This window comes from Symsagittifera roscoffensis, chromosome 3 (genome assembly GCF_963678635.1).
Source record: "Symsagittifera roscoffensis chromosome 3, txSymRosc1.1, whole genome shotgun sequence".
Taxonomy (NCBI): domain Eukaryota; kingdom Metazoa; phylum Xenacoelomorpha; order Acoela; family Convolutidae; genus Symsagittifera; species Symsagittifera roscoffensis.
In genome coordinates, this window is record NC_087064.1 from 10,717,850 (window position 1) to 10,741,491 (window position 23,642).

At 35.9% G+C, this 23,642-nt stretch overlaps 1 protein-coding gene across 5 annotated transcripts in view; it reads left to right on the forward strand.

The window, feature by feature from the left end:
* LOC134841081 (band 3 anion transport protein-like) overlaps positions 1-23,642 on the forward strand; it is an 85,924-nt gene that overhangs the window by 38,206 nt on the left and 24,076 nt on the right. For 2 of the 5 annotated variants that reach the window (XM_063856855.1, XM_063856856.1), the window contains exons 6-15: positions 279-358; positions 747-940; positions 1,201-1,334; positions 1,650-1,960; positions 8,072-8,282; positions 8,811-9,020; positions 18,322-18,495; positions 19,671-19,914; positions 20,319-20,461; positions 21,086-21,275. In XM_063856855.1, the coding sequence (XP_063712925.1) occupies positions 279-358; positions 747-940; positions 1,201-1,334; positions 1,650-1,960; positions 8,072-8,282; positions 8,811-9,020; positions 18,322-18,495; positions 19,671-19,914; positions 20,319-20,461; positions 21,086-21,275 (1,891 nt within the window). The remainder of the gene's footprint in view (positions 1-278; positions 359-746; positions 941-1,200; positions 1,335-1,649; positions 1,961-8,071; positions 8,283-8,810; positions 9,021-18,321; positions 18,496-19,670; positions 19,915-20,318; positions 20,462-21,085; positions 21,276-23,642) is intronic. The other 3 variants (XM_063856857.1, XM_063856858.1, XM_063856860.1) reach the window with 3 other exon arrangements.

Genomic DNA, 23,642 nt, shown 5'->3' on the forward strand with positions numbered 1-23,642 from the left:
TAATCAAATAGACTGCTGGACAATTTTATCAGCTGTAAATGTTTCGAAGTTCAAAAAATCCAGAATCGGTGAGCTCCATATGCAGGTATCTCGACAAGATATCCTATATATGGCACTGTTTTATAGTAATGATTTGATGATGCTCCTAAGCTTATTTGAATAATTGTTTACTGGAATTGATTTTTTTCCCGCTAAATGTGATGGGAAAAGATGTTTGGACAGCATATACGTGTGTTTTTGTTTTGACAATGGTTGTAATCCAATCATGTTTCGTTTAGTTCTCTCTCGGAAGTGACGTTGGTGTGTATGAGTCAGGCGATGATGACCAGGCGGCGACACCTTTAAGGTCACGCAAAACGTTAGTGTATTTTTAACCTGTGTTTTTTTAAATCAAAGAGTAGATTCAGTTCAAAATGATTTCTGTTCAGTCATGTTTTGAATTAAACAATTTTGATGGTCGTCAAGAAAAATACATGAAATTTGAATGCATGTAATTAGTTAGTAATTCTATCAAGCCGTTTTATTCCGGGATTGTTATCCTATTTTACCGTATTTTTAATTGCCAAATAACAAAATGAAGGCATTTATTTAGATCGTGTCGATTTGTTGTTCACGCTCAAAATTGGTTTTTCAATGGTTTGGCTTTTTTTAGTTCAAAGAAAAACACACATATAACGAAGGTTCAACTGGGGCGAAAAAAACTGCTTTTGAAAGGTAATGTAATATATTTCGGGTAACTGTTCTAGAAGTCGCCATCATGCCGCCATGTTACAATTGGGACTACCGGATAGGCCTCTGAGCGACAATCTTTCGAAGCGTCAGATTCCGGGTGACAAGGTGCTGCAACAGACCAATACGCCCAGTTCCGTCCCCTCAGACGTTCATCTGCAGATGAAGGATGACTTCGAACTGCCTGAAGTGGATCTGGATCGAGGAAAAAGTAGACAGCTGTCTTGTGTACAGTTTGCATAGTGATGAAAAGAAATGATTTCGCTTCTTTCTGGTTTTAGAAAATCGAAAAATTGGCTTGTATTGAAGTTGGATAGTGAATACAAATTATTTTGTTTTCGATCCAAAAATTTGACTAGATCAATTGTCTGAGGCAGTATTGTTCATAGAGGGCATGATTTAATCTTCTTTTAAAACTCTCTTGTTAATATTTATCGAACATAGTGATTTAATGGAGGATGTTTTTATTAGGTCATCGATTGGACTATCAGAGACCTATGCATAAGTTCGCTCGTCCGTCTTCCTCGCCCTCTTTCCATGGAGTTTCTTTTGCAGAGGGGGTCGACCAAGTGCAAAGAGTGCCGTTTGATCACACCGCACACGATGTAAGTGCTCGTTAGCTGAGTGCAAAGTTGGTACAGACTTTTTGTGAATTTTGTCTGCGATTTTTTTGTTTGAACAATTGAAAAAGATGCTTCGTTTTTAGCAGTATTCGTGAATTTTGAAACCAATTAGCTTCACGTGCTTGTCAATCATTTATCAGATCTATTTCGTGTCTATTCATGTGAGATGGTTTTTTCTGTTCAGCGCATAAACACTTTTAGATTATTTTTGTCCGATGATGTTAAAAGTTAAAAGGATTTATCTACCTATCGGTTTTTATGCAATTGAGTTCAATGCAATGTGAAGGTCTAATCTAGGTGTTCGTGGAGTTAGACGAACTGATGATGGGCGATGACGGATTCCAGTGGAAAGAAAAGGCCCGATGGATCAAATACGAGGAGGACGTGGAGCTGGGCGGAGAGTGGGGCAAGCCACACGTGTCCACCTTATCATTTCACTCTCTGCTGGAACTGAGACGTCTGTTGGAGCATGGAGTGGCCTTGTTTGACCTTGAGGAGAATAGTATGGATGGAATAGTGACTAGTATTTGTATGTTGCTGAAAGACAGGGGATTACTAGGAGAGAGCGAGTGTAAGAAGATGGAAAAAGTGCTGATGGGACGCCATTCGTGAGTATAGATGACTACTCTTCATCATTTTCCCCCGAATAGCGAATTTTTTCTGTAAAATATCGGTTGAAAATGAAGCAAGCGTTATCTTATCGGGACTTAATTTTTTTTATGTAAACAACAAACAACTGGAATCATTTCGTCATCTCGGATCAAGTCTGGTTTTTGTGAACCAATGGACTTATTTTGAGCAGCTTAATCGTGTGACAAGCAAGTGTTATTGCTCCGACTTTCGATACGAAAGTAACGGAATATTTGTGCTCGGGGTGGGTTTTTTTTTTCTTCAGACAAATTTCGACTTTTTAACTAGCCATTTTTGACGGAATTTTTTTATATCATTCAAAAGGTATTGTTGTCCTGAGCTTAAATTTGAAAAGATATTTCACCTGTAATCATTTTTCGTAAAGTTATGAGGGTTTAAAGATTGCCATTTTGACCAATTTGGGACAATTAACGCGCGATATATTTCGCGCTATTAACGCGTAAACGGAGAGTTAATCCGTCTTAAAATCGTTCCAAATTGTTTGAAAGAAGCTTATTTGCCATATTTGATTTGTTACAAGGAGCTAAATCTATTTGTTTGTACTTAATATGGCGTGTGGGGGGATGATTTTCATAAAAATATTCAAATTTAAGAAAAAGTTTCATTTTATTTTATTACTTTTAATTTTTTAATGTTATTACTTCTCCATAAAGCCTTAAAAGGCAGTCGGAACATTCAGCGCTTCGCCCCGATACGAGCAGTCTTGTTTGAATTTTAAAATAGTTAATCGAATTCAAATTTTTTGTCGGTCTCTATTACTAAATTAGCATTGCGTCTGTTACATCAGGATACGGCCTTCAGGCTGTTCCAAAAATATTGAGTACTCATATCTAACCTTGGAAAACCACTCGTTACATCATTAAAATGTGCTTGTGTGAGGTAGTTGATGGAGGCAAACGAACCGAATCCTATATTTGAGTATCCTAGACCGAAATGTCCGAAATCGTTCTCATTGATCAGACCTTGTGATGTTATACGTTTGTTTGATCGTTCCTTTTGATCTCTTACGTTGTTATTTGATCTAGTACGTTTATTTGATCGTTGCATATTTTGTTGGTACCTAATAACCATCGATAAGTCAAAGCAAGGCGAAATTTTCGAATATTTCTAAAAGGAACTGAACTTTAAAGCCGGTTGGGCCTTGCAGTGTAGACCTTGATTTCAAAATCAAAACATTGAAAGCTCATATCTCGGGTTGGGCATACGTTTTCGTAATTTGGTTAATATTTGAAATTGAAAATTCCAAAATTAGGTAAATTAGACCGAAGTCGAAATGCGTCTAGCTCAATTTTGAAATTGTCTAGGAAAAGTTAAGCCTAATAAAAGTTATTGAAATTGATTGCTCTGCTCTGTAGAATAAATGTAGTTTTAATCAGTATTTCATATTGCTACTTGTCTCCTTTAGGAAACTGAGGTTTTTATTTGGGTCTTATTAAGTGAAATTGGGTATTGCAGAATTGGGTATTTGGGTCATAGTTAGGTAAAATAGAGCGAAGTCGAACTGTGTCTCGCTCAATTTGAAATTATCCAGGAAAAGTTTAAAGAAGTTATTGAAATTGATTGCTCTGCACGATAAACTTTGGAGAATAAATTGAGTTTTAATCAGAATTTGGTATTGCTACTTCTCCACTTTAGGAAACTTAAGTTTTTATTTAGGACTTAGGCCGCAAATATTTCAGAAAGATTTTTTTTGAATGAAAGGACTGCGCAAGGCAAGGGAGGCACAAAAGCGCAATGTAGGGCAAAGAGGGGCAGGGCAAGGCAATGAGGGCAAATATTTCAGAAAGATTTTTTTTGAATGAAAGGACTGCGCAAGGCAAGGGAGGCACAAAAGCGCAATGTAGGGCAAAGAGGGGCAGGGCAAGGCAATGAGGGCAAGTCAGGGCTGCACAAGATATGGTGGCGCAGGGCATCGCTAGGCCGGGCAGATGATCTTTCAACGATCCATATAGCCATCCATCCAGGCAGCCATCTATCTGTCCATCCTCCAATCTAGCCATCCATCTATCTGGCTTCCCATTATTCGTGCACCCATCCAAACAACTTTCTCTCCGACTATACCATCTCTTTGACCATCTATATTTCCAGACAACCATCCATATATTAAACTATCCATGGCGCAACTACCAAGGCATCTAGCCATGTATCCATCTACCCACCCATCGCCCCTCTAACCAAACATCCATCTTTCTATTCAGCCAGCCATCCATCCATTAATCTAATAAAGAATCAATCCATCCAATCAGCCATTCAGCCGTCCATCCTGCAATCCATCGATCGATTCGTCTAACCATCCGTCTATCCAATATTCTTTCAGCCAACTATCCATTCATCCAACCATTCGTCTTTTCAACAATCTATCATTCCACATATCCACCTACTCATCGATTCATCCATTTATCCAGTCATCCATCTAGCGACCGGTCCATCCATCCATCAACACATCCCTCCATTCGTCGAGCCATCCATCCGTATGGCAGTCTTTTATGCATGCATCCAGGCAATCGTCCAACTATCGTTTCAACCATCCAGCTAGACATCCATCCGTCGTTTCATCAAGGCATCCATCTAGCTATTCCTTCAGTCCTCCATCCATGGATCCCTCCATTCAACCAGCCATCCATCAAACCAGACAGCCTTCCATTCGACGTCAAGTTTGTTGATGTTACAAGCATCTGAGTTTGTTTCAGGTTTGTGTTTTCATTTGAGGAACAGCTTAAACTTCTGTGAGTCCGCTAGTCGCCAGAGGCTTACAACATATGAAAGTAGCAGCATTGGATTTCTACACTTTCGGTTTTCGAAGTAAAAGTTTTCTGACTGCTCATCAAAATCAATGGTTGCTTGTCTTGAAATTTCTATCCAGAAATAGTTAAAAAGTCAAGTTTCTTCTATCTTGTCTGGAAACAAGGAATTCACAAATTGGATGAGAAAACTCGTGATTGATCCGTAAAAAGTGTTTATGTGGAAGACTTTTGGAGCTGTTGAAAACCGCAGAACTAATCATCAGCGTCACTTAAAAGATTTTGTCCTGGAGCTGCAGTGAAAACCATTCTTTACTTCGTGTCATCAGGTTCAGAGTCAAAATGATGGAAACATTTGCTGCTATTTGAGTTTTCTCTGGCTGACTTTATAGTATGTGATTACTGCTGCAGTTTTTTCCATCTTTTTTTGAATGGAAAGCATTGGTTGACGTGGTCGCTTATCTGCAGTAAATGCTGTAGACATAAGTGCTGTTCTCAATTTTTGTTCTAGATTTATTTGGTTTGTATCGGCTCAATGTTTATGATCATTTACAGTCACCGGACATAGAAGTTGCTACTTTTTGATTTCAACCAGCAAATGAACTTTTTTGAAGAATTTTTGTAGTTTCATCTGAAACTATGTGAGGTAGACGGTTCAAGTTTTTACAAAAAGTAGTATAAGGTTTAGATGATACGTATAGGGTTCAAATATAAGTTTTGGAAGAACTTAGCCGGGTCAAAATCTAAGAAATCTTGTTTTAAAGGCGTAGATCATAACTAGTTTTTCAATTGTTCTTGTTGCAGAAACAAGGTAGCAAACGCTATAAGGAATATGAATTTATGGCCGCAAATGATTTCTTGAGACGCTGATTAGCTTGAATTACTGGTTATGTGGCTGAAAAATAACAGGTAACAAATGAATGACTATCTTGGACTGCCGTAACAAAACGGCTAAATTTTCACGAATTAAGTTGCACTGATGATCGAAGTAAGTCAACGATACAACTGTTTCAGCAAAAGATTCGGAAAAATTAGTGCTCCAGTCCATAAACAGGTTTTTCTTTAGCAGTTAAGTTAGGTGTGAATTTCGTCAAATTTCCGGTAGAAGCTCCCCAAACGTTTTAATGTATGTTTCGTCAAAACAGATATCGGTTCTCGACGCCGGACCTAGTAACTTTTTCAATTCTGTTATCTGTTGTTTTTCGGCGGCAGTAAGAATAAGTCTAACTCATTAGCTTCCCAGAGAACTAATTTTAACTCAAAAACTCCTTAAAAATGTCAATGGTTTCGACCATGTTTCCAGCAAGATCACATCTAAAACTAGCCATGATATACTGGCTCATTTATGCCCTCTAAACAAAGTTTCTCAAAATTGGGCCCGCTTAAGTCCTTTCAAAACAATTTGTACAGCAATTGTCATAACTTCATCCATTTATCTTAAATAGTGAAAGAGTAAAAAAACGTGAACAAATTCGTTCATCTGCTCGTTGCAATCAAAAAATTTAAACTTCTATGTCCCGTTACTGTAGTCCGGGACAGTTTTTGTTGCTCAGAAATCAAGAAAAACTTTATTTATTCGAAAATTTTTTGTCCTGTCAACTTTCTCGTGAAAAAAAGTCCGTTTTTTTTTCTTCAAAACTCTAGCCAAAGTTTTGTATTGGTCAAGACGGGAAGACTTTTATGTCGGTCTGTTTTGTTTTAGCAATGCAAAAAGGCATTCGTTTTGCTTGATTTTGGCTCATGGATGAGTGTTCTGATGTTGAATTGAAGCAAGCCTCAAATGAATTCTTTGGGACTCTGATTAGCTTGGATTACTATTTATGCGCTGAAAATTTGTGAACTAAAATTTTGTTCAACAGTGCCGAAAATTAAAGATATTTGAACAGTTTGATTTCTGTTTGCGAATTGTTGGCAGTTTGTTTGAATACTGTTCTTGGGTCAGTACAACAGTGCCGAAAACCAAATCTTGTTCAATATTGCCTAAAATTATTTCAAATACTGTTTTTACACATCCCAAATCACTGACAAATAATTATACTCAAATGGACGGAAGTTAAAAAGACAAAAATGGCCGTTTTATTGAAGCCATTTGCTAAACATTCAAAAGCTCCTCAAGCATAGCGTCATAAGTTTTTCTGAATAAACATTTGACTCAGTTTTTCTGAATAAACATTTGACTCAGTAAAGTTTTGCTCTCGGTTTTGCTGGAAAACAAAAACAGTTGTTAGTCAAAAATGTCAAAAATTTACAAACAGAACTCAATAATTTCAAATATTATCACTTTTCGGCACTGTTGAACACACTTTCAGTTTCGGCACTGTTGTACTTCGGCAGTTTCGGCACTGTTGAACTGTTTTGTTTTGGAGCGAAACTGAGAAGAAAATTTGACAATTTGTTGAGGCAATTGTTTCTTCAGAAAAATTTAGGACGCCGCTATTGGGGAACTTTTATTTCTTTAACAAGTAGCATCAATTAAAATGGCCATTTTAATTTTTCAACTTCTGTCTGTTAAAATTGATTTTATTTGTCAGTGATTTGGATCGGTAAAAACAGTTCAAAAAAAATTTCGGCACTGTTGAACAGCATTTTAATTTTCGGCACTGTTTTCACTTCGGCCCTTGTTGTACTGCCCCGACCCTGAATCGCGCCGGATCCTCAAGCTTTTTTTGCAAAAAAACTCAAGCTTTAGACACACGTCGTAGTGACTAATTTTAGCCCATAGTTTCATATTCCTTATATTGTATGCAAGGTTGTTTCCATAGCAAGAGCACCTCTAAAACTTGTTTTGATCTACTGGCTATTTTATGCCTTCAGGACAAGATTTCTCAGTTTTTAGCCCTATAAGTCCTTCAAGTAGTTTGATTTGAACCTTATACCTATCAGTTGACCCCATATATTTTTTTATACAATAAAAACTTTATTCAATAAAAATTGCAGAGAAAACGACAAAAACATGAAGAAAAAATCCGATCATTTGATCGTTGAAATCAAAGTTGCAGTTTTTGTGTCCTATGACTGTATAATAGTTACCTTACAAATATCAAAAAAAGTGAGGCCGAGGGCAATAAGAATGACACTTGGATTATTCTTTCCTACAATTGGCAAAAGCATGCAATTTTTGTGCTGGTATTTGTTTATGAATCGTCTTGGATTTTGTCTCTAATGTACTACTTATAGAAAAATAGCTGATGTTTGACAACTAAAAGCTGTCTGAGAAACAATTATGTTGGACAATTTTTGCAGTTTTGACAATTTTGTTTCTGATATAAATGTCCAGATGGGACACAAACGTCCAGATAGGAGTATAGGTATATATGTGTATTTCAGACATCAAGGAGGGGGTGTGAAACGGACCTTTTCGCACGCAGGCTTCAACACGCCGACGACGAGTAAGAAACACTCCTCATTTATCCAGATTGATCAAGGGGACAAGACTAACGGTGTGAACAATGGATCCTCTGACTACAGAAGGACCCAGTCCACACCGGTGCACGCTGCTAACGAAACGCTACAATCAGTTGAGGTGGATAATGGCAAGGTATTCCGTTAGGACCGAGTTCCTTTAAACCTTTTTGGTTCCACAAAGTTTTTTGTTCTGTGGAAACCTCTTTTAGTTTCATATTTCGAACGTCATCGGTCTCTTATACAGTCCGCTTTCAACATTTATCTGCTTTTTTGCATTTGAACTCCGTTTTATTCAAGAAAAACAGTAATGGTAAGATAGCATCACGTGAACACGTTAGAGGAGTTGTTTAAAGCTACAAATCGCCGCAAAATCAATTATCAGAGTACTTATTTACCTTTTTGCTGGGGGCGGAGGATGGAATCTGAAGCCGAAAATAGAATTTTTCTGGATTTGATTAGCTTTCTAAATAGGGGCAAGGATTTCACATTAAAGACATACTTACATCAATTAAAGTTTTAATGGATCTCTTCAATCGAGTTATAGAGTAACAGAACCAATCAATTCATTCTCTAAACGTTGCTTTACGCAATTTTTCATGTATCGAAGTAAAATATGCAGCGTTCAATATATAAACAAGTAAATAAATAACTTTTAATGCAGCTTAAAGACCACAAAGATTCGAAAGTGGAATTTTCACCTTCGGTCGATATGATCAAATTGCGTCACAAAAGCGATAGTGACGCAGCAGCACTGAGCTCGCTCGACTTCGAAGAGAACGAGAGGGCGAGGGGTTCCGAAATGGAGCCCTTCTTACACTTCGCCTCCTCAGACCTTGGCGGGGGTCCGCAGGGTAGTCGAAACCCTGATGAGGTTTGTTGCTTCTTCTGGTGATTTTGTTCTGCATGTTAATAGTCTGTGTCTATTAAGAACTTGTCATGGCTATGGATATCTTCATTCATGTACGTTTCGACCCTCACGTCTTTCGCTGCATTTTCCTGACAACACGTTCTGTGTAAAACATCGTGGAGAAATGATCCACCTAATTAAGAGAGTCGAAAAAATGTGAGGAGTGAAACGGCAAGATTTGATGTTCAGGGTAGATAATTATAGATGTGTCCCCTTTTTCATGTTTTTAATATATATGTAGGATTTTTGTTAGAATAGTTGACCAATGACTCAGCATTGTATATTGGGGAAAGTGTGATAGTTAATTTTGTGGTTCTTGAAAAATAGCATGAATGATGTTTCAGTCAACTAGAAAAGCGAAGCGTAGTGTTAAACTACAAGGAGACGACATATGTTTCTTAATTTTAGTCCCAAATATTGGTGCTTCTTTCGTTTGATGGCACTGTTGCAGCCGGCTACAATGACAGTTAATAGGGTGTGTTTTGCGATGATTTTTTTCGTTTTTTTTTTCAGGACACTTAAAATTTCAGGCTCAAATTTAATTTTTTTCGCGATTTGATTTTTGATTTATTTTAATGTACAGTTAATTTCCTTTGTATACACTATCAAACTTTAGTGAGCATTAGTGTTATACTAGACGTATCTTTTTTTCTTTTCCGTGTCGCAAAGGTTGGTGCCACTTTTGGGGCACCTTTACGGCTTTTTGATAGTATGTGTTTTGACATTCTAACAGTAATAAGTTGACACATTTCATACATTTTTACACAAGCATAGCTTGTGTTATAGAATGAATTTTCTTCTTTTCCAATCTAAGTGCAAAATGTTGTTGCGATGCAATTGTTGCGACAAACTGTGTTCATTTTGAAAGTGTTCATTTTGATCCAGCTATTAAGTACAGCCAATGCTAAGGATATTAACAAAGACTATTATCTTACAAGTAGCACTTTAGCTTCAAGGCATCATGGATCTGTAGCGTAAAGGTAGGGAAGGAGACCAGCAGCAAAATATGAGGGTTCGAACATGGGCAAGGTCGGATGTTTTTAATGAACTTTTTCCTATACTAGTTTAAATGCGTCCGCTCTATAAATTGAGGCATATTAGTTGGTAAGTTTCTTTTTTATTATTTCAAATTGACTGGTACTGTTAATGCGTCATAATTGGCTTGCGTCACTTAGCAATTATGTACTCATATTTGGCTTGCGTCTTTTATGTATACTCAAAGTTTTACCCATTCAGTTTTTCCCAGTAGCGTTATCGGTCGTATTTTTGCTTGTGATGCGAAGTGCAACTTCGCCTCTGTGTTGAACTTTAATAACTCTCAGCCTCTTCCCTTTTAGTACAAAGGTGACGCGGCTGCCCAAAGTCTGGGGTTCGAGTCTCCGTCGGACCTCTTTCAGTATGTGTAAAATCGAAAATCACTCCGGGAAAATTTGAATGGTCGGACCATTTTTATCCTAAGTTTGGTGGGCTTAAATGATATTCAATATGATTTGATCACGGATTTTGATTCTGTACTGTAAACAGTTTTCCTTGTATTTGCAAGTGTTGTTGGTACTGTCCTGTAATCTGTAAAATTTCTAACTCTGACTTTGTATATTTTCCTTCTTTTTTTTTGCTGAAAAGATTTTTTGGCCTAAACAATTTCGGCTTGCCTTTTGTGAGACTCCAATTCTCGAGTTCGCTGTTTCAAAGACTATGCGTAGCAAAGTTTTACTTATTCGAGGCTTATTTCTATCTTTTCTTATTTCGCTTCATAAAGTTGCTTTTTTATCGTGTTCTCTAGTGTTTGCGAAGCGCAGCCCCGTCTCTGTATAAAAGGAAGGCAAACTCCACTATCGAACAGCGAGAGTTAAAAAGGTCACGACAGAAGCGATCGATTTCTATTTTCGAAAAAGGAATTTATTTTTCAGATTTCCCAGCGAAATAAAAAGTTTACCTGTTGATCCAATTTTCTTAAAATGGGTTAATTTTATTAAGAGTAATGAACGTAGTTAGTACTCTTATATAGGTCTTGCTGATTTTTTTTTGCTTTTCAGGACAAAGTCTTTAAATTTTTCCACGCTCAGTTTTGATTTTTCGCGGTTTGACTTGTGATTTCCTTTCAAGTTCAGTGCATTTCTACTGTTAAAAGGAATGCAAACTCCACTATTGAACAGCAAAAGTATAAAGGGCACGAAAAACGTGATCGACTTCTAATTTCGAAAATGGAAATTATTTATCAGTTTTCCCTGCGAAGTAAAAGTTTTGCCTATTGATCCAGTTTTCTCAAATTGGGTTAGTTTTACCAAAAAATTGTCCATCATAAATTGCTCTACAAATTCATAGAAATTTACGGCCAACTATTTTTTTCTTCGAAATTTAAAAGTTGAAGGTTTTGAAAAAAAACAAGTCAGTTTTTTTTTCAGTTTCCTTGCGTTCATTACTTTTTTCCAATCTTCGATTTGCAATTTTCGAAAAAAAAATGCCAATCGTATTTTATTGTAGAATTTCAAAGAGCTTTAAGGGCATCTATTTTTTGTTCTTTTGAAATTCAAGTAAGTTTTTTTTTCTGTTTAATTGCGTTCATTGACTCTTTTCCAACCGTCTGTTGGCTATGTTTTACTCCATTTTATTACATGCAAAAATTATGTTCTGTGCATTTTGAAGCTCCTTTTTTCCGTGTTCTTGCTAGTCCTAGGTTTCTCTAAGCATCACTGCCACAATCGTGTAGGCTCATCAACTGAAAAACTTGGGTTTCCGAGGACTGACGTTCAATTCCTGTAGATTTCATTTCAGTTATCTTCAAAACTTTTGACCATTTTCATATTATTTAGTGCAGCTTCGAGCCTTTGATTTATAAAAGAGTGCTAGCGAGCGTAGAGTTATATGACGCATTCGTTTTTTTTCAGCCTAACTCACAGGACTGACGTTTATTTCCTGTATATTTCATTTATGTTCAAAACTTATTAACATTTCATTTTTTAGTGTAGCTTTCGCCTCTTTGATTTATGCGAGGGTAGATTCATATGGCTACTCATTTTTTTTAAACCCAAGTTGGAAATACAAGTGCTCATTTGGTAGAACTTTTGGTATATGTCCAAGCATTGGCAATTTAATAGCATCTGTCGCTGCTTTATTGGTGGATAGTATAAGTCTAATTCCAAGCTAGCCTAGCGCATATTCTAAGACTTGATATGCTTATAAAATATATTTTATTTGATGATTTTTTGGTTTTTTGGAAAATTCCTTAAAAAATGACTCTTAAATTTAATTTTTTGTTGTTTGCTTTCTCTAGGTTCAATTCAAATTCATTTGCTAAGGAAGGCAAATTAAGCTCTCCGATAATTTAAATGCAAACGGCGAGAGAAAACTTAACTGACTTCCATTTTCAAAAATAGATTCCAATTTCAAATCCCAGTGAAATAAAGAAAAATCCTTTGATCCAGTTTTATCGATTGGTTTGGTTGTATGAAAAGCGCCCATCTTGAAATTCAAAGAGCTTTCTAGGATTTTTTTTCTCTGAAGCTCGAATTGTGTTTTACAGAGGCAATTTTTTCAGGTCTCCTAAAGGAAGTGCCTTGACATTTTCCTTCTATCTGCGAGTTATTTCTTATGTTTAACGAAAATGGTTCTAGTCTCGAAAATGGATCTTATTTTTGTAGATTTCCCCCGCTGAATAATAATTTTCCATGGTTTTTGTTGGTTCCGTTTTAGATTTTCAGATAAAGGGCCACCGTATAAATATTGTTGGCTTAATTGTTGTATTAAAAGTACTGTAAAATGCTTGTAGTTGTTAAAATTAATACGAATTTTAAATTGTTTTAAAATCCTGTGCTTGATTTTTCGCAAAACTGTTTCAGCTGCCTGTTAAAAACAATGCTACGATTTTTCATTTAAATTGAAAACAACGTTTTTTTTTTATTGTTTATTACCGTTCTTAGCAGTGTTAATTATTATTTACCCCTGCAATAAGCAAGGGTATTTCAATCGGGTACTATACTTTTTTCCCGTAAATAACTTTGTGCACAGGATTCTTCTGGACTTATCTCTAGTGGTGCTTTGTTTCATAATGTATTCAAATTTCTCAGCGTTCCCGGTCAATTCTAGCGCGGAGGTCACGAGTACGACTGTGGCGGCAAAGGTTCTGGGTTTGAATCTGACCATGAATACAGGGTTCGAATCTGTCGGCTTAGTTGTCAGATCTTGGAATAGCTTTTTTCTTGTTGCTTTTAAGGTTTGCTTTACTCCTTCAATTCGTATCTTTTGACACCTTGATTTTCCTCTTTATTTTTTTTGTTTCGCTTGATAACTTTCTTCGGCCCACATTAATTTGTCCTCAATTTTATTGGTTTAATGGCCTAATGTTGGATTTTTTCAAGGTAAATATAATTTTAACCTTCCATTCAGCACTTTTCAGCTTGGCTGTATGTTTACCACTCGGTTTGTTGAAATTTCATTTTTTTCATTTTGGAGAATTTCATAAACATTTCGCAAAGTTTTTAGTTTTTCGAAGAAATTTCTATTGATTTTCAAAAAAGGGATATCAACGGAAAGACCGCCCACTTATCTGTGTGCCTGCATACTCCGCTAGTCTCCTTTTACTGTCTACTGCCTTCGAAAATGTCTTGAGGAATATTTGACCCATATGTTGATTTTTTAAGTTTTCTCGAAAACTAATCCCCTCTAATCTGAGTTTTTGATTTCAATAAATAGAACGGTTTTGAATAATTCCCTTGCATAAGCGGCTACGCCAATGTTTTTTGTTATGGCCGTCGGAATAGTCAAAATTTTGATTTTTGACCGTTTTGTGATTTTTTATTGACTTTTCTCGAAAACCAACTTCTCAAATGTAATATTGTGGATTCAGTTGAGATACAGGTTGGTGGAAAGCTTCCCTGCATTAGTGGCCACTAACAAAGTTTTATACGCCAAAAAGTGATTGCCCTAGGAAAAGTCAAATTGTTGATTTTTGAACTTTTTAAATTTTGAATGTTCTCGAAAACTACTGTGCCATATCTGAGGTTTTGGGTTCAATTCAAAGAACGGGTTGTGGGAAGCTCATTTGCTTACGCGACTATGCCCAATTGTTTTGACATTTAAAGTGATGGCCCTCGGAAAATCATGTTTTTGGCTTTTTTGATCGTTTGTTTTGAAAGTTATTGACTTTTCTCGAGAACTACGTTCCCAAATCTGAGATTTTGGTTTAAATCGAAGTTGCAGGTTGCGTGAAGTATTTCCGCTCAAGGTGTTACACCCTTATTTTTCACACAAGCTATGATCCTCCGAAATCGTTGACCGTTCTTAGGACTTTTCTCGCTAACTATCGTGTGCCAAATCTGATATCATAGGTTCAATCGAAAAAACAGTTTGCTGAAAGCCTACGTTCATAATTGACTACGCCCATTTTTTTAAAGAAAAAGTTTTGGCCTTCAACTTTTGAAACATGAAGCGTTTTTTGGAAACTTTTTGGCTTGACGCGAAAACGACAGTGCCAATTCTCAGGGTAAGTGTTCAATCGAGAAACCCGGTTTTGGGAATCTTCTCTACCCAAGAGACCAGACCTGCTTTCTGCAGAATAAGTTATGAATTTTGGAAAGTCTTTTGAACTTTTTGTTAGAACTTTTGATAGTTTTTCAGAAACATTTTTAATTTGGACTTCTTTGATTTCGTTAAGTTTTTAGCTGTCTATTGGGAATGTACGATGGGCTTTGCGTACTGTTTTTCTTTAAAAAATTAAGATTTGTCATATATGTCATGCTCATTTGAAGAAAATTAAATTTATTTTTTAAAATCGTTTTTCAAATTTGATAGTCAGCCAGCATTCAAACGCAAAAATAATAATTTTTCCGAATTTGCTTTTAAGATTTTTTAATGCATAAATTTTTTCATTCTTGCTTGGTCCTATTTTTCCTTGATTGTTCTTCTCTCAGTTTTTCCGAGATGATGATGCAAAAGTCTGAGTTCTCTCCGGTTTTGGAGTGTTCGAAAGATATCAGAATTTAGAGCAAAAAAATAATAATAATAATTTGCCGTCTGATTCTGAAAGATTTATGGGAATGCACTACGGTTTCTTGATTGTTCTCCATTTGTGTTGTTTGCAGTAACACTTTGTTTTTAATTACATTTGCGATAACAAATGCATTGCTACCGGATACTAGATGCGTAAATAATTTTGGTGATAAGATTCATCTTCTAGGCTGAAAAGGCTTGCTCGCTAACAGGTATGATTAGATCATGTCTGCATTTCAAATACCTTTTTTTATTCAAAATTCGTTTTTTGTTTCGTTCCTAGATTTACCAATTCGATGTGCAATATTTTTGCTGTTTTTCTGTTCATTTCAAATAATTACTAAATTCGGCTGAATAGGATTAGCACTGTGTTTTATTCCTTTACCTGCCTCATTTTGCCTCGTTTCTGTCTTAATGTTCATTATGAATTAGATTTTCAATTAATTTTTTTGTAGCTCACCTTTATATAATTTTTTCAACTAATTGAGCGTTTCTCCTAATATCGTCGGCTCATTTACGCCCGTTGGTTTCTGCGCTTAGTTGTCATGATATTTTTACGCTTGTTTTTGAGAGTAATGAATGAAGTGAGTACTCTTTTGTAGGTAGAGAGTACTCTTATGTTTTGATATTTCCTGGTTTGACTTTTGATTTAGGTTCTTTTTACTTCATTTCTTTTGTTTGAAGGAAGGCAAACTCCACTATCAAACAGCAAAAATGTTAAAGTGTGATCGATTTCTAGTTTCCAAAATGGAATTTAATTATCAGAGTATCAAATTGGTTGAGTTTTCTCAAGAAAGTACGTGTAATAAATTGTTCGTGAAATTCAAAGAGCTTTAAGGGCATCTGTATTTTTGCAAGTTCGAAAGTTGAGAGTTTTGCAAAAAAAACAAGTCAGTCTTTTCTATCTGCTTCCTTGCGTTCATTACTCTTTTCCATTTGTCAGTTGGCTGTTTTTACTTTCTCAGCGTGCCTTTTTGATGTTTTTGTCGAGCTTGTGACTTTCTTTTTTGCATTTCAACTTGCATTTTTCAATCAGTTTCTGTAATGACCTAAACTGAGATTTGGATCAGTTTTTGTGCGATAAGAACTTGAAAAAAAATCTGACATATTTAATTGCACTTAAGATTTTTAATATAGTATTTATTATAGTTCGCGGAAAGAAACGAGCTACTTTTCTCGATCGCTCAAATTTTTTTGAGGCTTGGATGTTTCAGTTTTATTTTTGTTTTTAATCGCTACTCTTGTTTTTTTTGCAATTGGCAAGGAAAAGCTTACTTCAGGCTAAGATTTTTCGGGCCTTCTATAGAATGACTTCAAGTTTTTTCCAAATTAGCTAGTTGGTTATTTTATTGTCTAGTTTCGTTCAAGTTGGGTTATTTATATCCACATTCACAAAAAACTAGTTGATTTTCAAAGAGCCTTCGATGTAATGTGATTGTTACACTCTAGAAAGCTAGTGTCTTGCAATTGGAAACCTCACTTTTTTTCCTTAAAGATTTTTTTATACGACTGTCTACGAATATAAATTTGCTTTTTTACTAAAATTTTTCAATTTCCAGGATCTTTCCCACCTGGTCTAGAGGTAGCGCGAATACCTTAGCACCCTTAGATCTGGAATTCAGGTCACTGTCGGACTTTATGTTTCAAGTGCCAGCAAACGTAGTGAGGACTCCTATATTGGTCGCTATGATTTTTTCAGAAGCCTTAAATTTCTCCTATTAAGCTCATTCATACATATTATTGCATTTACCAAAGAAGTTCGGTATATATGCATTTTTGAGTTCTTTTCTAGTTCATTTGCTAAATTTTGTCAAAGTGTGCTCTCCGCGAAAAATGTGAGTGGCTTCAATTTTTGAAGTGGAGTTTATTTTTTTCAGGTCTTCCAGCGGATTCAAAACACCCGCCTATTGATCCAGTTGTCTCAAATTGAGTTAATTTTATCTCAAAAAAATCAATCAGAAAATTGATATTGAAATTCAGAGCTTTAAGGGCATTTATTTATTTCTTTGGCATTCGAAACCTGGCGTTTTTTCAAAAACTATCAATGAGAAATTGCTCGTGTAATTCAGAGCTTCAAATGCATTCAATTTTTTCTTTGAAATTCGAAAGTTGAAGTTTGTTTCCTTAAGTTCATTGACTTTTTTCCTACTGTCTGTTGGCTATGTTTTTGAATAGGTTAAATCGAATTGTTTCGAGGAAAATTTGAATTTTTGTTTGTTTTCTTATGTTTTGTCAGCTGATTTATCTTATGAAGGATTTCCTTTTTTCAGTTCTGTAAAAAAATTTCATAGTTGTTGCAAGTGTTGTTGATTTTCTCCGGTTTTTTTATATGAATGGAGTCATTAGTGTTGTGAAGTTTTGAATTTGAAACTAAAGCGCTCGACAATTGTTATGACAATATTTATTTTTTTGTTTTCGGCTGAATTGGTGTTTACACACGTATAGTCGGCCGGTCGGTAAGGTTTAAAAGCTTAGTCAATGCTGGTGATTGTGTTTCTCGAGTGCTTTCTACTCAATTTGAATTATTTTTTTTTCACTCGTTATTTGCGTCTCTCTCATTTTTGGTAGCTAGTTTTATAATGCTTGTTGAATTATGAATCATTTAAATAAAAACAGTCTTTTTTTAGATTCCTTCATTTCATTAACATTTTTTCCAACAGTCTATTGACAATTTTTTAAAGATTTTTTTTTGAGATCTGTAATATAGTAATATCAGCTATAATAGGAGGATTCATAGTTTTTCCAGTTATCAATAATTTTTTTGTCACTAACGCGCATAGTGTATTAATATGACCCTTTTTTCCAGCCAAACTCGCAAATAAAAGTCCTCTTTTGGTGGCACTTTTTGCCATAATCACGATCTGTAGCATCTTAAATTTCGTATGTTCTCTGTTTCATTGGTGGATAGTGTTTGCCGTTAATCAAGTGTCCGTGGCTCCGAGGGTGAACGCGAGATTCCTAAGCTACTTGTCGGAGGTTCAGTGCCGCGCTTTTCACTAAAGCTATTTATATTTGATGGCATTTTTGCTGCATAGAATCCGATTTTATTAGCATTTATAGCTGCATCATTGGTGGCTAGTGTGAGCAAGTTTTCAATAACCCGTGGCGCAGATGCGAGAAAGTGTGACTCAAATCTCGAGATTGCTGGTTCGAATCTGCTCAGCAAAAATTTACTAATTCGAGGCTTATTTCTACTTTTTTCTATTTCACTTTATAGAGCTGCTTTATGTCGTTTTCTCGCTTCGCCTTTCTGTAAATAATTCGTTTTGTTTTGCAGAAATTTTACTTCCCGAGCGTCGAGTCACTGTGCGATGAAACCGAAAATCGCTCGTGCTCTTCGCTTAGCATCGAAAGCGTTGTTGACAGTGGCGAATTGCGAAACGAAGAGGATTCACAGCATTCTAAGGATGTTCTCGTGGGTATTTCGAGAGATTGCACTGAAGATGAAAAGGTTTTTGGTCACCGGCACAAAGTCATTAATATCGTCCAAATATCTATCTTCTGGTCACCCACAGTTTCATTAATGTCGTTCAAATGTCTTCATTTTAGATGAAGCTTACTTATTCACCGCACCCTCAAGTTTTTATAGCCTGCCTGGTCCAATAGAGTTTGTCAATTAAACATGCTAACCTGAACATAATTATAATGAAGCCCATAACTAATATAAATTCATATTTGACGTTTTCAGATTCTCAAATTGCTCCTTTCATAATGAAATTAAGGAAAGCAAGACGAATAAACCATAAAAGGAATGTGAAAACTGCAAGAATTGGATGCCAAAATTTAATGATTATTTAGTTGATCATAAATGTTGGAACTTGAAAACAAATTATAACCGAAATTCATTAAGAGTAATGAACGTAGTGAGTACTCTTATATAGGTCTTTTTGATTTTTTTTCACGCTAACCTTTGATTTTTCGCGGTTCGATTTGATTTTTTTTGTATATACGTTCAGTTCTTTTCCTTTGTTTACTCTACTATCGATTAGCAAAAGTGTAAAAGTGACGATAAACGTGATCGACTTCTAATTTCGAAAATGGAATTTAATTATCAGATTTTCCAGGGAAATAAAAATTTTACCTTTTGATCCAGTTTTCTCAAATTGGTTGAATTGTTCTTGAAATTCAAAGAGCTTTGAGGGCATATATTTTTTCTCTAAATTTCGAAAGTTGAAGTTTTTTTTAAAAAAAAGTTAGTTTTTTTTCAGTTTCCTTGCGTTTTTTACTCTTGTCCAACTGTTTTTCTTCTGTCCTACTTTTTTCGAAATTTTAATTTAGTGAACAGAACAGGTATCAAGCAAACCAGATGTGATGCATTCGAATGTTTTAAGCAGCAAGGCTTCTCGATATCATTATCAATCATGCAAACAGCTTTTCTAAAAAGAAACTGATAGTATGATTTTATAAGAGAAAATTTATTAAAAAAGGTAATTATCACAATTTAATTTAAAATTTTTTTTAATTGCAAGGTAGAACTAATAACTTGTAGCAATATTTTTTGAAAGAGTTTAAATCTATGAAAGCATCGTGGCTATTGATTGTATCTTTTTGTTCATGTCATTTCACTTTCATGTGTGTGCGTGTTGTTTTTTTGTGATCAACTTCTGGTACAAATTTTTTTTTCAGGCGGACAAAAGTGCGACAGGAGAGGGACCGAGTATGAGTTTTTTGGCAGCCGCAGCCAGTAGGAAACAAAGTGTGTTTTCAAACCTCATGGCATTGGGTGGAGGAGGCGGCAATGAGCGGGGATCGAACCCGCAAATGACAGATATTGAAAAGCGACTTCCAGAGGGCGCAGAAGTTGCCAATGTGTGGGTGGGAAGTGTCTCGTTTCTAAAGTCGCCCATTATGCTGTTTGTCAGATTAGCTGGTGGGTGAATTCAGAAGAAACTGCCAATCCTTTTCAGACCAGCAAATTACAAATTGCTTGCATCAATACGGGATGTTTTAACCGTTTTTAAGTGGGAATCAACGCATTATTGAGACATTTTGGTCGTTTTTGCTTGTATATCTGTCAGAAAAACAAGAATTTTCCGAGCAAGCTTTCAACTTAATTTTTTATCAATAGATTGGTTATCCAGAAGAGGTTTTCTCGAAAACAATGGAAATGTGAATAATGAGCAATACATAGAGATTCTTAAGATAATTTGTCATTCTCATTTAAACTTATCCAAACGTTTGGATTCTGCAGCAAGGGAACCCTTCGACAATGACCAAACTGGGATTCGAACCCATGTCCATTGTCTTAAAGTTTTGAATACTGTTTGTGTTCAGAGGGTGTGATCATGAGTGAGGTGAGTGAAGTGAGGATGCCGATGCGCTTCATCTTCATCCTGATGGGACCCGTGACCAAACATTTGTTCATGGAGGACTACCACGAGATAGGCAGGGCCATGTCCACACTCATGAGCTACAAGGTAACCAGCAAATCAAATATCATTCTGTTCCAGTTTAAAAAACTATGTCGCACATAACAACAAGGATAGCCAGTAATGTGCAAGCTGAGCAGATTATTGCGACTAATATAATTATCACAAAAAATTTGAATTGAAAAAATGAAAAAATAAATGATGAAAAAATTTAAAAATGATGAAAAAATTGTGTAAATGGTTCATAAAAACGAAAAATATGGTTCATAAAAACGAACAATATGTTTCATAAAATAGAAAGCTTGCAGTTTGGACAATAACAACGGTTTTCGCCCGTCGCTATTTGGAAATGAATCGCTAAAAATCCAGGCCATATTTTTTCAATTCTTGAAAAATAATTGTTTTCAGACACTTCAATATCAAAGGGAAATAATCAGGACAACAGCTGGAAATGTTTCGTTAATTTTGATTTCAGTTGGAAGAATTAAACGATTTATCCACAAGAGAAAGCACCACAAGAGAAGGCTGTTGTGCCCCTGGTTTAGATTTACATGCAGTTCTTAGACCATTTTTCTGGGCTGGGTAATGTTAACTCACCCTCAAGCGAAGAGCATGGATCATGGTGGTCCTCGAACATCTGAATACGTTTAGTTTTTTTTTTATTTTTGTCAGGACTTCAGAGAGGCTTGTTACGTGGCCAATGACCCGAAGGATCTGGTGACCCCAATGAACGCCTTTCTGGACGGGAGTGTGGTGGTGCCTGCACATGGATGGAACAAGGGAAATGTCACTAAGATGCTGCAGGACATCAAAGCCAAGATGATCGAAGTGGACCATCAGAGAAAGCGCAAGAAAAAAATGGGTGAGTTGCTATTACTTTGTTCAGCATTTGAGGCATGATTGAACTGTCTGGTTAAGAGTAATGAACGTGGTGAAGACTCTTATATAGGTCTTGCTGATTTTCTGTTTGTTTTTTTTTCAGGAAAAAGTCTTAAAATATTGATGCTCTTAAGTATAATGCACTTTTTGAGTTCAATTGGAATTCATCTGCTGAAAATTACGTAAATAGCACTCTCCAAATACGAACGTGGAAATGACGAACGTTTTCTCATGTTGGGTTCATGTTATCAAAAAACGCCAATCATAAATTGTTCTAAAAATTCGAAGAGCTTAAAGGGCATCTTTTTTTTTCTTTGAAATTCGAAAGTTAAGAAGGTAACTTCGTAAATTTAGTGTCTGTAAGAAGATAATTTGATTTGGCTCAGCGAAAGTGTGTCTTTGTGTTATACTGTGGAAACGCTTACTTTTTTGCGATGTGTAAACGATAAGAATGGAGCTCGAGCTCCAAAATTCATGGCATTACGAGTATTTACACAAGCAACGCAAGTCCTTTTTTTCAGTGTGATTCGCATTTTTATGGTCAGTTTCTGTGTAGCGTTTAGTTTTTGTTTAGCTATTAAAATAAAATGAGCTAATATATTCGTTCAATTAAGGCGGATTAGTTTCTGCTTGTATATACGTAACAGGCTGCTGGGGGCAGTAAAGGCAATCGACTCTTATCAGGTAGTGCGTGACTCGAATCTCATTGTATGTAGTTTTCTTCAAGGATTTTTTCCTTCTTTTCAGTAAGCAAAATACTTAGTTTTTTTTCGTGTTTTTAATTTTTTTTTGTTTCCCTGTTCATTGGCACTTTTCCGGCCTAATGTTGACAGTGTTCTCAGGCTCTTTCTTATCGTTGCAATGTTAAGCTTCGCTCTTAAGCAAAGTTTCACGTAGTTATGTAGAGAACTTGCTATACTAAAGCTAATTATGAGCTTAAAAGAGTTTCAATGAAAGAAAACAAGAACAATTATTTTGTTCACTGTTTTCAGAAACGGAATTTTTTCACGGTCATGATTCTTCGCGGTTTAAATCATGAATTGTCAAACGTGACTGCAAATTCGTTTTGCTAAATGAAAGGCTTAATGCACTCTCGCAGAACCGGAATCGAACATGAAGCTTGGTTCTTGATTTTAAATTTGGGTCATGGGGTTTTCACTTGCGGAAACTAGTGACTGACTAGTGAGTTCTTAAAGTTGAATCCCAGCAGGGGGCGGATTTTCAAAAAAAATTCGAAAATTTTGACGCCCTTTTTTTTTTTTAGGTCGACCAAATTGATTTTTCCGAGCTCTTCCAAAGCACTGTTTTGCCCCTATTTCGGCTAAATTTTGTGCGCCGCAGGCAAATTTTTGAAAAAAAAAACAGTCAAAAAAGCCGTTTTTGGGCACTTTTTGAAAAATTTTGACAAAAAATCGCGTTTTTTTTGGCGCGCGCTCCCCCTCAAAGTTAGTATATATTGGCGCCGAAGGCGCCTTTAGAAAAAATTTAGGGTCGGTCAGCCAAAAATGTATTTCTGAAAAAGTGTCAAAGGGGGGACCCTTTGGGTCGGCAGGGGGTCGAATCCCTGAGGGGGGGCGTCCGCCCCCCCCCCCTAAATCCGCCCCTGTATGTATGTATGTATGTATGATAACTCTGGATTATCTTCTTTTTGGGTTCTATTTGCGCTCTTAACCTGCTATATTTCAAAACTTACTGATTCTTAGAGAGGGAATTTTGAATTGTATTCTACAGCTAAAAAGAATTACTGGTAGGTAATAATGGTGTATACAGCTAAAAATGTTATATCGTATATAGTTAGTGCAATTTAAATCGGTCAGAACTATAAAGTAGTGTTTCAGTTGCAGTTATCCAGTTCTAGTTACATTTGCTGATTTCTAGTTGCTTGTATATACCTTGCTCTAAAATGGAACCTCGACACTGTTCAGGTCCCTTCACATTTGGTCGCGAGGTGAAGCACGCGCCTTTGGAGCATAATGTCTTGGGCTCGAGTCCGGCCGGACCTTGCTTCTATGTCTTGAAGTATTTGTTTTTTTTTGGAAAGCGTTTATTGTCAGACTATCGTTTATCTCCTTTTTTTTGTCGGCTTACATTCTATGGCATAGAATTTTTCAAAGCAGTTTTTTCACTTTTATTTGAACAATTTTAACTATAATTGAAAGTCGGTCTGTAGTTTTTAAATTAACCAACTTTAATTTTGTTTGATTCTTTTTTTTCTTAATTGAACGGTTTTTTTATGTTATATCGACTTATATGCCTCATTTTTTTCATTCTTAATGACAAATTAGATTGTTATGCTTCAAAAGAATGGGTCGTTAAAATATAGCTCAATGTTTTTATGGCATTTTTCTTT